A 17,046-nucleotide genomic window follows, 5' to 3' on the forward strand; every position below is an offset into this window, starting at 1 on the left:
TCCCTCCTCCTCAGTGAAAAACTAGAATGGTTAAATAAACCCGAGTTTGCTACTTTGACCCTTAGAAGAAGGTAATACTCTTGAAGGCTACAATCTTTGTACACGGATGCCAACCAACCCGCCCAGCAGAACAGCTCAGGGAAGATCAGTTTCGTTTTTCAGGCCTCGCACATACTACAGGTATAGTACGCGTCAGCTGCAGGCTATGCCAGCACTGACCGGCAAGGCAAGGACGAAAGAGAAAAAGGATACAGAGGAAAAAAGGATGCTGACAAAGTGAAGAGTATCCGTAATGGTTCAAACGAGTGTTTATTCTTGCGCTGTACATGTGAAAGGCGGCAACAAAAAAGTTAAGAAGTAGCAGTTTCGCCCAAAAGGCCAAGCATTGATTGCTATAGCAAATTAGTAGGCAGCTGTACGAAGTAAGTATAGTAGCCTTATCAGCCGTATAAACTTGGAAACATTTGCTTACTCGCTGTCAAAATGTTGGTGCGAGCAAGCGCGGCAGCAGCAGCGAGCGAAGTGACCTTCGTGCGGTCTATCGCTTGAACGAACGAGCGAAGAGAACACATCGCGCACAGAGGTATGAGCCGTGTGCATATCGTGTTCAAGATACGGCGCGCGCCGCCGCACGTGACCGTGGAAAGTACGCACTTGTCCCTCCATATTTGGCGAGCAAGACTGAGCCGCGATCGTCAGTTCCCCTTGCGCCAGGTCGCGAAATGCGCAGTTGCCGATGGAGTACAACGCCGCCCCTCCCCCCTCCCATCTCCCCACAGCCTTTCGCGCGACGGAAGATGGCGCGCTTGCTCTCCGATTCGTCCTTCACGGGCACCAGATTGAGCCGCCATCGTCGGCTTCCCTCGCTTGCTTTCACTCGCACATGCAGCATAGGACGCACGGCGACGGTGTTATAACTTTTGGACTTTATTTGGAACATCACGGTGACAGTGACACCTACGGTAAAAATGCTGCTGAAGTGTCCGTATAACTGTTATCGCAATAAAATGTCGCAGTTTCGTCAGAAAGGCGAAGCATCGATCAAGATAGCAGAGAGAGAGAGAGAGAGATGAAGAAGAAAGGCAGGGAGGTTAACTAGATATTAGTTTCCGGTTTGCTACCATACACTGGGAGTGGAAGATAGGGATTAGAAAGAGGACAGAGAGGAAAGGTTTATAAAAACTTCACACACGGAGGCATGTACAGGGAGGGTGTTCCAGTTAGAGACGTTCACAAAGGCCCGTAGATCGCAAGAAGCGCAGTAGCACTTGGATGGCCTTCTTCTGTGACACTATGTCCTGTCGATGGTGATTCCTTTTGCCGATAACGGTCGGTCGTCCAGCTGGTTGAGTTCGTGGCGAAGGGATTCCCTGTGTGGACTGTACTGCGGGCAGTTGCAGAAAATATGGCCAATTGATCCTTCATGGTCGCAATGGTCACATGTTGCGGTGTCGGCCATCCCTATGCGCAACGCATAGGCTTTGGTAATAGCCACGCCCTACCACAGTCGATACAAAAGCATGGCGTCTCCACGGCGAAGCTTTGACGGGACTCGAAGGCTTAATGTGGGATCAAGGGAGTATAGTCCGGAATTCTTGAAATGTGGCTCATTCTAATGCGACGTGGTGCATTGGCGAGCAAGCAGACGGAGCCCTCCGTGCTGCGTCAGGTCTAGAAAGTGGTTGTGGTACGTGGTGGTCCTCAGTGTGGGCTGAACGGGCAGCTTGATCGGCCCGGTCATTGTCGATAATCCCGCAGGGACTTCGAAGCCACTAGAAAATTATTCCATGGCATGCATCACTTACATGGTGCATAGTCTCTGTAATCTGAAATACTAGCTGTTCGTGCTGTCCGCGTCGTAAAGGTGACAACTAGTATACACTGCAGTGCCGCCTTTGAATCGCAAAAGATTGTCCAATTGTGTGGCGGTTCATCACCGATGTAATGAAGGAATGTAAGGAGCGCTGCAAGCTCTGCAGCCGTCGATGTTGTCGCGTGAGTCGTCTTAAATTTGATGGTTGTAACTTTCACTGATATCACGATTGCCGCAGCGGAGCTGTTTGGCAGGACAGATCCATCAGCGTAGATATGTCTAGAGTCGCGGTAGTTCTAGCTGATGATAGATCACCTTCTTGCGTGATGCCAGGTATTATCAGGTTGATTTCTGGCTGGTGAAGCACCATGGAGCAATTGAAGGTCTCGCAGCAGGTGTGCAACAAGCTGGCAATGATTCACCATGTGCAGTTATAGTTTGGCTGAAAGAGGTGCGTGGTATGTCCGCTGCTTGAGAGGCTAGATGGTGATGAGGAGTCCTGGCAAGATGCCTTATATCGGTCCTGAGCGCTTCAATTTCAATGTGGATCTTGACAAAGTGGTCTCTAGCGATTGCTATAGGCGCCACTGTTGATGCACTCTGAGCCAAGCCTTGACAGACTCGGACCGTTTGAGCGTGAACACTTCGCATTGTGCTGTGATTCGTTTGGCCTGTGTTGCTCATTGCTGGCGAGTTCTACCGCAGAAAGCCGAGAGAAAGCACCCTGCATAGTTGTAGCATAGCACTTGTCGACATTCCCCAAGTCTTGCCAGTGATAAATTTGAACAGGTAGCAGATGCCTGCCAACTATATTTTTCACGTATGATACGTGAGGGCTCCATGACAAGTCCCTGTCGATTAGGACACCTAGAAACTTGTAAGACCGAACATATGGTATTATTATGACATTTATCATTACGCACCATTAGTTTGTCATGGGTTTACGTGTAAATGTCACTAGTGCGCATTTCTCTGAGGAAATTTCCAGGCCTCGATTACGGAGGTAGATAGCAGTTTGGGTGGCGGCTCTCTTAATTCTCGCTCGCAAATGTAGGCGTGTTGCTGCAGACTTCCATATGCAGATGTCATCCGCGTACATTGACTGTACTTGGCCTGATTGTACTTGGCATGTGCTCACGGAGAGCAATTAGGGTTAGAAGAAATAACACAGGGCTGAGTACACTGCCCATGGAGTACGCCCCGGTAGCTATAATATAGAGAAGTAGGGCCTTCCTCGGTGCTTAGAAAAACGGATCGTATGGAGAGATAGCTGCGTATCCATTGAAACATCCGACCACCCACTCCTACTTCTTCAAGTGCAGAGAGGAGGGCTTCATGTCATACGTCCTTTTGACGTCGAGAAACAAAGAAGCGCACAACCGCTTACGGCATTTCTCATGCTGAACGTAGGTGATCAGGTCGACGACGTTATCGATCGATGATAGACCACGTATAAAGCCCGACATGGCATCCGGGTAGGTGTTGTGGTACTCCAAGTACCATTCCAGGCGTCTTAGGACCATGCTGTGCATTCCTTTTCCCACAGAACTTGCCAAAGCGATGGGGCGATATGATGAGAGTTGCAACGGTGAGTTGCCAGGCTTCAGCAGTGGAACAAGACGACTTGTCTTCCAGCTTAGGGGTAACATGACATCTATCCAAAATTCAGTGTACAGCTCACAGAGAACAGCTCTCGCTCGATCACCCAGGTGACAAAGAGCTCGGTGGGAAATTCCATAAGGTCCTGGTGCTGATGTACGGCAACACAAAGCTAATGCTGTCTTAAGTTCGCGCATTGAGAATGGTAGATCCATGCGGTGATCACGTCATGGCGGACAACTACTCTCGAAGGCGGTGGAATGTTGGGAGCTGTGAGTTGGCCGAATAATCTGGCGCAGAACTCCTCTGCCACGTTAATCTCTGGTCTTGTCTGAGAGAGAGCTAGAGCCTTGAATGGGAACCGCTGTACGGGGGGTGTACGGAGACCTTGCACCATTCTCGATACTTGTGATAAAGGCTTGCGTCGATCTAGCGACTTACAGAAGGCAGCCCAACGTTGCGACTCGAACTTGTCTAACCGGCGCTGGATCTTCTTTTGCGTGAGTCTGGCGGTCCACAAATCGTCCATTGCCTTCTTGCGTCGGTACCTTCGGTCAGCACGTCGTCGGATTGCTTGAAGTCGTTCTAGTTCCACATCAGATTTTTTCAGTTTCGAAGAACATGTGAGAGAACGTATAGTGTCTTGCACCGCACTCGTGATTGCATCTTCGAAGTCGAAAAATGCATTGGCTTCGCAGTGTTCTTCCATGATAGAATGAAATTTAGTCCAGTCCACTCTTTGGATCGAATCCCATATTTTGGAAGGAGACAATCCTCTGATCTTGACATATGTGGAGATATGATCGCTTCTGTGCGTCTCTATGTCCGCAAACCACCCAGCGCGTCTGATCAGGCTTCGGGAGACAAAAGCCATGGTAAGTCATGACACCTGCTGTATGTGGAGCCACGTTAAACGTAGAACTTCCATCATTCAACAGCCAAAGTTCATTACGGGAGGCGAAAGATACCAGTGCTCTGCCTGTCGCGTTGATCTTCGAACTTCCCCAGCGTGTATGATGGGCTTTGAAGTCTCCAATAATGACCCACGAATCGGGAGTTGAGGACAGGATGTCTCGCAGTCTTTTGTGACCAAATCGACTTGACGGAGATAGGTAGGCGCCCAAAACAATAAAAGTAAATTCTTTTTTCTCTACTGTTAGGCATATATATTGATTATCGTCATTAGGTGGCACAGGATGATGAATGTAAGTGAGGTCTCGGCGAATAAACACAAAACCCTACTGTTTTCACCAATAGCTGACGACATAAAACATTCATATCCACAAAGTCTAATTGTGTTCTATAAGTTCGGCTCGCAAATGGCGATAATGGGAAACATATTGGCATACACGCCGCTATAGAAATTCGAAGTGCGCGCTCTGAGTCCACAGGCATTCCTCCGTAAGACAGCTGCTTTTCTGACCTCATCCCTGAAAAACAGTGGCTGGGGAGCCAGGATCTATTCAAGGGTTGCCAGCACCAGACTCAGAGCGTCCAGTACTTGAAGCGCAGTTCTGGCATGTGGTGTGGATATGTTGTTTAGCAACATGCTAATGGTATTCATTAAATGCCTAAGAAGAGCTATCAATTGCTCATGTTTTCCGCGACTTCTCGGATGCAGCACCTTGCTGTACCAGGGGTGGCTTCTACTGTGGCTCTTCTGGCAGTCGTGTACGCGTAAGTGTCGGCCGTTCCTTTGTAGAGAAAGATCTGGCAGTTTTCTCCCTTCCTACGTCGGTGTTTGGGGTGCTGGAAACTTCCACTGACGGTGCTGCTTGAAGAGTCTACTTTTCTTGAAAAGTTGATATTTTCTGTCGTGAGGACCTTTCGTGGTGACGTCGTCTTCTCCGGACTTTTTCAGCGGCCTCTTTGTAGGAAGAGCTGTTTCTCACCATTCATTTCTTGAGAATGGATATCTCTTTCTTGATCCGGGGACAGTCATTTAAAAACGCGCAGTGATCACCTTGACAGTTAGGACACTTCAACGTGGTTGCGCTGCAGTTGTCTTGTAAGTGGGGTTCGGCTCATCGAGGGCACATTGCGGAATTTCTGCAAACACCCTTCACATGGCCAATCTTCTGGCAGTTGAAGCATTGCACTGATCTTGGAATAAATGGCCGAACCTGGTGGCGAAAGTGGCCAACCTTCACGTAGAAGGCAAGACATTCACCCTTGAACGTTATTCTCACACAGCGTGCGTTACCGACACGACCAACAGGCACATGACGTTGTGTTCGCTTGTTGATTTTATGAAAACGGGGAAGTCTGTGTTAGGTATTCTATTGTCAGTGGCATAGATGACTCCTGTTATAGTGGCACCGTTCGCTGGCACGATCGATCGGACATTGGTGTTACCCAACTGCGCGTTACATATTTTAGTGTGTTCAGCGCGCTCGAGTTCATCACACCGATTGCCAGGATGTGTCTCCTATGGTGTTTATCCTGACATCCTTGATCTCGTTCGGCACGGTGTTTTCTAGACACACGGAGAGTGCCTGCCTCTTGATGATGCGTAAGTTGTCAGTAGCCTTCTGTGGCACAAACAGGATGGAGTGAGGACATTGTTGAGGCACAGTTTTCACGGTGGTTGAACTTGACGTCGAAGATGCGTTGATAATTCTTCATTTAGCCTTGCGGTACAGGAGAGGTCGAAAGCTGTCTTCCGAGGACTCGTCACCTGATGAGGAGTATAGATCTGTGTGCTCGCTATCGCTTAATATATTTCCTCGCTTCCTCGAAGTGATGTCCGTGGGTGAACCGAAACTGGGAGGGGCCTCGGGATGTTGTACATACATCACCGCGACGTAGGGTGCGGTATACCCCACAAGTGCAGTGAGAAGTCCAGAAAAGCACAGAGACGGGCGAGATATGTTCCACAGGAGAGGAACTTCGTCTTCCTTCTGTTCAGAACACCATCGAGAGAGCCAATTAATGGACAGCTATACGAAATAAGGATAGTATCTTTATCGGCCGTATAAACTTGTAAACATAGGCCCACTAACTAAATAAACTAGCGTAGTGTCACGCGCAAACAAGAAAACAGGAACATATCTGATTCGATGACTACGAGAACTCGCTGTCAAAACGCTGGCGTGAGGAAACGGGGCAGCAGTAGGGAGTGAAGTGACATTCATGCTTCAGCGAAAAGTGGGCGCCGAGAACACACAGTACACGCAACGCTACGAGCCGCCAACACACCCAGACTGCCCCCAACGCAGATAGCTTTGAAGATACGGCCGGACGACCGTGCGCAGCCTCCACATGCGAAGTTGCAGCCGGAGTATAGAATGCCGCTCGGCTTTCTCCCCTGCCCCCGGCGCCTCGCAACTTTGGGTGCTTAGCGCACGACGGGAACACGGCGCGCTTCATGCCCGCTTTCATTGCATTCGCGCGTACGAGACTGAGCCGCGATCGTCACTCTGAAACCCTTCAAACTTCGCCTGAGGTTTTCTACCTAATGGTCGCTAATAAGCATTTCAAAAACTTGACGCATTCTTGTCTTTTACGTTGTTGTCGCTAAGCTCCCGTTACTGCATACTGGATCACCAATTTCGAAATCAGCGTGATTAAAAGACCTCGATTCAGTTGCATATTATGGGACCTTCGTATGCGTCTCAGCAATTTATTGCGCCATGCGTCACGAATATAAACTTGTATGTTATAAACTTGTATATAAACTTGTAAGATTGCTCAGTAAACACGCCGAATTGCCTTTTCATCGCGTCGGGCAAATAGTAAGTCAAAATAAGGATAGCTGTCCTTTGAAGCTTAGGAATAAAAGACGTCCAAGTGGAGTTGTATGACCTGTTTGTAAATACGTTTATTAAAACGAAAATGTTTAGTGGCTGTAGGCAACACCAGCGCGAACGTGTATCGTCCACTGCTGTGGTAGCGGGTCCAACGTGACGCTTCAGGCGAAATATTTGCGCCTGAATATTCATACGACGACCACATTGCTCTTGGTGCAAATACTGACTCCTCTGTCACCCACAAGCTTGAGCTGGACTTGGCTTTTGATCTGCGAAGAAAAAGACAACAACAACAAGCGTGAGCGAAAAGAGACCTTCACTTTAAAAAAAAGAAATCCGGGCAGATCTGAATAACGGACTATCAACTAACACTTTACACCAGGCACTGTGCACATGCACCATCCTGCTCTACAGCATGCCGCTAGATGTACACTGAAACTTTCCTCCTTGCAAACTTTCATTTCACATCTCACTTTGAAGAACATGAGCCAACCTTATGTTGATATCTCTGTGATCAGTAGTTTGCGCTGAATATTTCAGTGACAAACTCGTCCTTCATTGACCGCGATGGATCAGTGCAGAGAAAGCGGAACATTTATTCACCATTAAAACGTGTTGAATAATAAGACGCGACATGCTTGACTTCATTGAAACGCACCGCATAGTCGCACATGCAATGATAGGGGATTAACGCGTCCCTAAACCCAACGTCAGCATCGACGCGCCTATCACGCTGAACGTCTCAGCGAGAAAGGTATTTTATTCCGTCTTTTCAAGCATGCTTCGGGCTTTTGTGCTAAGGAAACTTGGGTCTTTGCTTGCGTGATGGGAAAGACAGGCGGTATTTCTTTACGATACTCATTCTCCATATACTCGCAGAACCCCACTGATACTATTTACAGCGAAGCCGTTGGCGTCTAGTTGGTCGAGATTTAAAATCGAAAGCTTTACTAACAGCGTCGAGCCGAGTTTCGCCGTCGCCAGCAATTTGACCTTCATTTGACCGCAGCTTCATCTGACCTTCATTTGACCGCAGGAAGTCGTAAGGGAATACATCTACTTAGGGCAGGTAGGGACGGCGGATCCGGATCATGAGACGGAAATAATCAGAAGAATAAGAATGGGCTGGGGTGCGTTCGGCAGGCATTCTCAGATCATGAACAGCAGGTTGCCATTATCCCTCAAAAGAAAAGTATATAATAGCTGTGTCTTACCAGTACTCACCTACGGGGCAGAAACCTGGAGGCTTACGAAAAGGGTCCTACTAAAATTGAGGACGACGCAACGGTCTATGGAAAGAAGAATGATGGGTGTCGTAACGTTAAGGGATAAGAAAAGAGCAGATTGGGTGAGGGAACAAACGCGAGTTAATGACATCTTCGTTGAAATAAAGAAAAAAAAATGGTGGGCAGGACATGTAATGAGGAGGGAAGATAACCGATGGTCATTAAGGGTTACGGACTGGATCCCAAGGGAAGGGAAGCGTAGCAGAGGGCGGCAGAAAGTTAGGTGGGCGGATGAGATTAAGAAGTTTGCAGGCATGGCATGGCCACAATTAGTACATGACCGGGGTTGTTGGAGAAGTATGGGAGAGGCCTTTGCCCTGCAGTGGGCGTAACCAGGCTGACGATGATGATGATGATGATGATGATGATGATGATGATGATGATGAAACTAAAAAGAGTATAGTTTTCTAATACCCGATTCTTTAACGTGTGTCTTGTGTGCGATTTTGTTGGATATTTCACTCAGAATGTTTCATATGACATCTTACGTCCTTTTGAAATATTTCGTCTTTGCATGCTGACCAATTGCGACTTCATGTAACCCCTGTATTTGTTTTCTAGGCTTCAGACGTCAAGCTCATTTTTGTAGCTTTTTGTCTCTCTAGTAGACTGGAACAAATAAAACTTTTCATTCACGTAGCTACAACGCAAACGCACTTTGCAACACTTTTAGGGACGGCCGCGGGTTTCTCAAAAGCGGTGCTGGCCTAAAAATCTTTGCTACGGAAATATGTCTACACAGTTGCTCAGCATCCCTTTCGGAATTGCAATATGTGCCATGAGTGAATCGATGCATTTTTGTGTTAATAAAGAAAGTGGTTGCATAATACACGTTCGGGTAGAATAATTTATTACATAAATTAATTGGCAAATTGGAAAAATGAAGACACTTTTAAATGGTGAGAGCGCAAAATTAAACAAGCAATCTATATCTATCGTGGTTCTCGAAGGGGCAAACGAGCACAGGTCCTCGGGCACCACTCGAAATCCTGGGTGCCGTTCCAGAAAGGCAGTCAGGGTGCCGTATACCTCGATTATTAGTCGTCGAATAACTCCAACGCTTCCAACGGGTCGTCTTCTTGGGACGGGTCCTTTTCCTGCAGCACTTCTCGCAGCTGCCTCACGAAATCCACTACGGACACACTTGCCTCGCATTCTGACCCGTTCCAAGGTTCGGTGCTGCGAGATGATGATTGAGCTTTGCACTTGACGATCGGCGTTTCTCTGAAGTGGTCAGCCTGTAATCGTTTGAGCAGTGCTGGGAAACAGCTGCTTCTGTCACGTTTCCAGGAACATCAGGTTTCAGCTGCATCTTGAGAAGGGCGAAGAGTTGCAGAAGGTTTACCTTGATGTTCGACGGCAAGCTGGTGGGACCGCCGCTTGTCGAGCCGAACGACAGCTTGGGCTTCAAATTCGTTCTCCTGTAGCGCTTTCGAGCAGCGAAGGTTGACATGCCTTGAATCTGACCAGGCTCAGAAGGAACAGACGAAGCTTTGGGAGCGCTGGTTCTGGCAGCCAGGTTCCGATGGCATGCAGACGTGGAACGAATTTATCGCGAGCGAAACGCGCAGCTCGTGCACGGACCGCGCATGCAAACATCCACGCAGCCAGCAAGTCACGTGGTGTCAAGCAAACGCCGCAAGGATCTCGCGTCTCTTTTAAAGATGAGGTAAATTACCTGTTTTCGTGTGTTAACTGTCGGCGTGTTTCTTGCTGGGCGGTTCCGATTCCGTAGACGCCTGCCTTAAGTTGAAGTCATGGTTGTAGCAAAAGTACTTATTGATTACATTGTCACGAGTAAAGTGGTCGCAAGCGATGAAGCAGAGTGAGGACCTTCTCCGCAAGGTGGAAAAATGAAAACGAAGATGCAGCACCATTTGCTATGCGCAAGTAACAAATAGAAAAAACTAAGAATGAACAGAAAGAATTGTGCAGATCCCATGCACTCTGGGAATCGGTGTTATGCGGAAGTATTTGGTAGGCAGCTGGCTATTGTTACGAGCTTGTACCTGTTGTTATGGGGGCGGGGTTTCGGCGGCCTTCAAAAGCGTCTGCTTGGAGCTCGGACCAGATTGACTGTCGAAGAAGGTCCGGCAGGGAAGACGAGATGATGTAAAAGCAAATAACAGAAGTTTAATACATCGTTACGTGTGAGTGGTGCGCTCACCGCAAGGGCAGGAAAGATGTGTTCGTGGCCTCTCGCTGGCCTTCTTATAACCTTCCCCATACGGACAACCTCATTCTCTCTTGTTCCCTGGTAGAGAGCCTATTAGCACACTGGTCAGCTCACAGAGAGGAATACGCAGAAAAACTAGTCCTTGGCGTAGAGGTAGCGAACACACAAAGGAGAGTAGTGCATAATCCCGTCGCATACACCCGATGGACCAGTCTGTTCATGTTGACGAGCATGACGATTAGGCACGTCATGCCTCAGGCGCTTGGCATCCGTTCTATTAATCGCCGCTAACAGTGAACCGTAACATTATGCAGCGTTTTTCAGGGTTGCGGAAAGCGTCACGAATTGGACCAGTGTGTTTTTGTTAAATTCAATATTAGTGCATGCGATGCGAGTACAGTGTGCTAAAATTAACGCGAGTGCCTGTGTGTGACCACAATAGCAAGAGGACGACGACGACAAAAACGATGACTGCATTATTTCTACAAACAATCGAATTGATGTACACTGGCAGCACGGAGGTGCGAGATGGGTAAGAAACGCAGAAGTCAAATGCTCACTGATGGCAGCACGTGGCATCAGTCAGAGGACACAAACGGGTCGCTTGACGGTGAACCGTCACCCACTGTGGTTACGTAGTTGGATTGGTGTGGCGCTGCTAAGCACGAGGTAGCGAGATCAACTCCCGGCCGCGGCGGCAGCATTTCGATGGGGGCAAAATGCAAACACGCCCATATACCGTGCATTGTGTGCACGTTAAGCAATCCCAGTTGGTCGAAATATAATTCGGAGTCCTCCACTACGGCGTACCCTATAATCAGATCGTGGTTTTGGCACGTAAAACCCGAGAATTTAATTTTATCTTGACGGTGGTACGCAGAACAATCTGAAGAATGTGTCCTTTTATAGCCATTCGGGAGAGTGGCGTGGTGCATCTGCTCGCCTTGGCCGAGCCGTGGTTACGCTGCCGTTGTGGAATTCGATGCAGCGTTGTCGTACTCGAGCACTATGTGCACCAGCAAGGAACACGCCTTGATGTTTGATTAAGTGGCCTGGTAACAATGAGAAGGGCCGTGAAAATCTGGTACGAGCTTTGGAGGAACGCAAATCAGCAGAGGTGTATACGAAGTAAGAATAGTAGTTTTATCGGCTGCATAAACTTGCGAACATTCGCTTACTAGCTAAACTAACAAGCATGATGTCAGCGCGCACACGCAAATATGAGCGCATCGCGCTCGATGATTGGAGACACTCGCTGTGAAAATGATGGCGTGAGGAAGTGCGGCAGCTTCAGCGAGTGTAGCGACATTCATGCTTGGAGTCTTGGCGCATGCGCTCTCCGCAGCTAGTTCACCGCCTGGCCACATGGTCACCGCGCGCCTGGCAAAGAGGAGCGCCCAGCTCGCCAAGTCAGTGCGGGCTTGGCCATGGGTGAGAGCGAGGCCGGGCCGTCTTCTCTGAGCGTTGCGTGGAGGCGGAAGGCTTTGAGCCGTGGTCGCCAAGCGGCGTCTGACCCCCTCCTCGGATATCACCCGTCGAACTGGCTTCAATGAAGAGCGTCCGGAATGCAACAGGTGTCGCATCGTCCGAGATCAATGTAGCGACCGCGTTGGCGCCCTGTCCATTTGTGCTTTGACGTTGCGCATGTTCGCGGCGTCTATTTACATGTCTAGCACTTGCGCTTTCCCTGTGGCACAACAGGTGGTGCATCGTCGAACTGTACGTGTCTGCCAAGCCTAATCACAGTCATGTCTATTCACCGACCAAGGCACAGCCGTCATACCTTGCTTAACGATGACTATGCCTAAGTATAATAATTACAGCTAAATCAAAGTTTAACCAAGTGAAACCAATACTTAAGAACGCCAAACCAAGCTTTCGCTTGGCATATCCAGGGTTAGTTGAGCTAAGCAGCAGTCGAGTTTTTTCGTGTCGGCGTGTGCGGTTTTGCTCACAGAAAAACAAACGGCAGCTGGAAAGCTTTGTGTTTGAGTTTATGCGTAACCGAATTATGTTTTTTTGCGATGACAACTGTATGGACATTCCAGGCGCATTTCTGCCGTCGCCGTCGCCATGATGTTCCATATAAATCCAACGGCGATAAAACAGTCGACGCGCGCCCTATGTTGTAAGTGCGAGTGAAAGCGTGCTAGGGGAGCCGACCATCCCGGCGGAATCTGTCGCGCGCCAGGGAGGATAACGATGAAAAAACGCGCTGTCTTCCGTCGCGCACAAGCCACAGGGGGGAAGAAAGATGGCGGCGGCATTATACTCCGGAGCAACCACGTATTGCTCGGCCACGAGCGCCCTATTTTGAAAGCGATCTGTGTTGGGGGCAGAGTCTAATCAGTCTAGGTGCGCCGACGGCTCATACCTTCGTGCGTGCAGCTGTGTTCCTGGCACTCAGTTTGCGTTGACGCGATAGACAGCACGAATGTCGCTTCGCTCGCCGAAGCTGCCGCACTTCCTCACGCCATCATTTTCACAGCGAGTGTCCCCAATCATCGAGCGCGATGCGCTCATATTTGCGTGTGCGCGCTGACATCATGCTTGTTAGTTTAGCTAGTAAGCGAATGTTTGCAAGTTTATGCAGCCGATAAAACTACTATTCTTACTTCGTATACACCTCGGCTGATTTGCGTTCCTCCAAAGCTCGTACCAGATTTTCACGGCCCTTCTCATTGTTACCAGGCCACTTAATCAAACATCAAGGCGTGTTCCTTGCTGGTGCACATAGTGCTCGAGTACGACAACGCTGCATCGAATTCCACAACGGCAGCGTAACCACGGCTCAACCAAGGCGAGCAGATGCACCACGCGACTCTCCCGAATGACTATAAAAGGACAAATTCTTCAGATTGTTCTGTGTACCACCGTCAAGATAAAATTAAATTCTCGGGTTTTACGTGCCAAAACCACGATCTGATTATAGGGTACGCCGTAGTGGAGGACTCCGAATTATATTTCGACCAACTGGGATTGCTTAACGTGCACACAATGCACGGTATATGGGCGTGTTTGCATTTTTCCCCCATCGAAATGCTGCCGCCGCGGCCGGGAGTTGATCTCGCTACCTCGTGCTTAGCAGCGCCACACCAATCCAACTACGTAACCACAGTGGGTGACGGTTCACCGTCAAGTGACCCGTTTGTGTCCTCTGACTGATGCCACGTGCTGCCATCAGTGAGCATTTGACTTCTGTGTTTCTTACCCATCTCGCACCTCCGTGCTGCCAGTGTACATCAATTCGATTGTTTGTAGAAATAATGCAGTCATCGCTTTTGTCGTCGTCGTCCTCTTGCTATTGTGGTCACACACAGGCACTCGGGTTAATTTTAGTACACTGTACTCGCATCGCATGCACTAATATTGAATTTAACAAAAACGCACTGGTCAAATTCGTGACGCTTTGTGGAACCCTGAAAAACGCTGCATAATGTTACGGTTCACTGTTAGCGGCGATTAATAGAAGGGATGCCAAGCGCCTGAGGCATGACGTGCCTAATCGTCATGCTCGTCAACACGAAAAGACTGGTCCATCGGGTGTATGCGACGGGATTATGCACTACTCTCCTTTGTGTGTTCGCTACCTCTACGCCAAGGACTAGTTTTTCTCCGTATTCCTCTCTGTGAGCTGACCAGTGTGCTGACAAGGCTCTCTACCAGGCAACAAGAGAGAATGAGGTTTTCCGTATGGAGCAGGTTATAAGAAGGCCAGCGAGAGGCCACGAACACATATTTCCTGCCCTTGCGGTGAGCGCACCACTCACACGTAACGATGTATTAAACTTCTGTTATTTGCTTTTACATCATCTCGTCTTCCCTGCCGGACCTTCTTCGACAGTCAATCTGGTCCGAGCTCCAAGCAGACGCTTTTGAAGGCCGCCGAAACCCCGCCCCCATAACAACAGGTACAAGCTCGTAACAATAGCCAGCTGCCTACCAAATACTTCCGCATAACACCGATTCCCAGAGTGCATGGGATCTGCACAATTCTTTCTGTTCATTCTTACAGTTTTTTCTATTTGTTACTTGCGCATAGCAAATGGTGCTGCATCTTCGTTTTCATTTTTCTACCTTGCGGAGAAGGTCCTCACTCTGCTTCATCGCTTGCGACCACTTTACTCGTGACAATGTAATCAATAAATACTTTTGCTACAACCATGACTTCAACTTAAGGCAGGCGTCTACGGACTCGGAACCGCCCAGCAAAAAACACGCCGACAGTTAACACACGAAAACAGGTAATTTACCTCATCTTTAAAAGAGACGCGAGATCCTTGCGGCGTTTGCTTGACACCACGTGACTTGCTGGCTGCGTGGATGTTTGCATGCGCGGTCCGTGCACGAGCTGCGCGTTTCGCTCGCGATAAATTCGTTCCACGTCTGCATGCCATCGGAACCTGGCTGCCAGAACCAGCGCTCCCAAAGCTTCGTCTGTTATTTCTGAGCCTGGCCAGATTCAAGGCATGTCAACCTTCGCTGCTCGAAAGCGCTACAGGAGAACTAATTTGAAGCCCAAGCTGTCGTTCGGCTCGACAAGCGGCGGTCCCACCAGCTTGCCGTCGAACATCAAGGTAAACCTTACGGAACTCTTGGCCCTTCTCAAGATGCAGCTGAAACCTGATGTTCCTGGAAACGTGACAGGAGCAGCTGTTTCCCAGCACTTCTCAAACGATTACAGGCTGACCACTTCAGAGACACGCCGATCGTCTAGTGCAAAGCTCAATCATCATCTCGCAGCACCGAACCTTGGAACGGGTCAGAATGCGAGGCAAGTGTGTCCGTAGTGGATTTCGCGAGGCAGCTGCGAGAAGTGCTGCAGGAAAAGGACCCGCCCCAAGAAGACGACCCGTTGGAAGCGTTGAGTTATTCGACGACTAATAATCGAGGTATACGGCACCCTGACTGCCTTTCTGGAACGGCACCCAGGATTTCGAGTGGTGCCCGAGGACCTGTGCTCGTTTGCCCCTTCGAGAACCGCGATAGATATAAATTGCTTGTTTAATTTTGCGCTTTCACCATTTAAAAGTGTCTTCATTTTTCCAATTTGCCAATTAATTTATGTAATAAATTATTCTACCCGAACGTGTATTATGCAACCACTTTCTTTATTAACACAAAAATGCATCGATTCACTCATGGCACATATTGCAATTGCGAAAGTGATGCTGAGCAACTGTGTAGACATATATCCGTAGCAAAGATTTTTAGGCCAGCACCGTTTTTGAGAAACCCGGCCGTCCCTAAAAGTGTTGCAAAGTGCGTTTGCGTTGTAGCTACGTGAATAAAAAGTTTTATTTGTTCCAGTCTACTAGAGAGACAAAAAGCTACAAAAATGATCTTGACGTCTGAAGCCTAGAAAACAAATACAGGGGTTACATGAAGTCGCAATTGGTCAGCATGCAAAGACTAAATAATATTTCAAAAGGACGTAAGATGTCATATGAAATATTCTGAGTGAAATATCCAACAAAATCGCACACAAGACACACGTTAAAGAATCGGGTATTAGAAAACTATACTCTTTTGAGTTTATTGTTAGGCTAATGAAGCAATATTGCTGTAGGCTTATGTATTTACAGAATACATATACAAAAGCAATAGTAGCGATAACCAAAGTAGTAGTCATGGCTCTGCAGTGAAATGGAGCAGCCCACTATGAGGGATCGGCCCTTAATCGGGCAGGGAAAAGATTTATAGTTATCGCTTTTTAGAGGTAAGTAGCGTGCAGCTCGTTCCAAGTTCGTCGTAGGGCGACCCTTCTCATTATTTAAGAGGCGAACGCTCGTAACATTAGAGACTTTTAGCGTGTCCGCTATTCCAGCAAACGGGGGCGGTTTGAGCGGATTACGGGATGGTCGGGGGCGTAAACGTGAGCGGCCGGAGTGGTGCAGCCGCCTGGTGGCATAGAGCTCAACCAAACAAACACAGAGCTAAAATTGCAGCAACCTACTTTATTCTGCTTGGCTGCTGGCGCAAATTTTCGGCAGCGGCGTAATTGTGCTCACGATTACGCCGCTTTTGAGAACTTACACCCCAGCTCAGAAGAATATAGTAATTGGCTCTGTGTTTAGGTGGTTGAGCTTTGCACCAACAGCTGGCGCAACCAATCTGGCCCCTCACGTTTACGCCCTCGCTCATCCGGCAAACCGCCTGCGCTTGTCGGTATACGGGACGCACTAAAATTCTCAGTGACAGAAAAGCTGTTCCGGCGGGTCTTAAGATCTGTAGCAATGACAGAGCGATAAGGTTTGAGATGTGCGAGATGCACAATATTACTGAATTGGGCTGCAGATGAGGAAATGGGATCGCCGGAGACAATCTCATGTGCAACGGGACTCACAGCACGAAGTACGCGGTATGGGCCTGTGTTCCGAGAGAGAAGCTTGTCTCAGAGTCCATTGTGACGGGATGAGAACC

General features: G+C 48.6%; 1 protein-coding gene across 1 annotated transcript in view; it reads right to left on the bottom strand.

Moving 5' to 3' along the window:
* Window positions 1-7,221: 7,221 nt before the first annotated feature.
* The window catches only part of LOC142573988 (mite group 2 allergen-like Ixo r 2), a 14,929-nt gene continuing 5,104 nt past the window's right edge, over window positions 7,222-17,046 (bottom strand). The window contains exon 3 of the mRNA XM_075683188.1: window positions 7,222-7,430. Coding sequence (XP_075539303.1) covers window positions 7,350-7,430 — 81 coding nt within the window. The 3' untranslated portion in view covers window positions 7,222-7,349. The remainder of the gene's footprint in view (window positions 7,431-17,046) is intronic.

This window comes from Dermacentor variabilis, chromosome 3, assembly GCF_050947875.1.
Source record: "Dermacentor variabilis isolate Ectoservices chromosome 3, ASM5094787v1, whole genome shotgun sequence".
Classification (NCBI taxonomy): Eukaryota; Metazoa; Arthropoda; class Arachnida; order Ixodida; family Ixodidae; genus Dermacentor; species Dermacentor variabilis.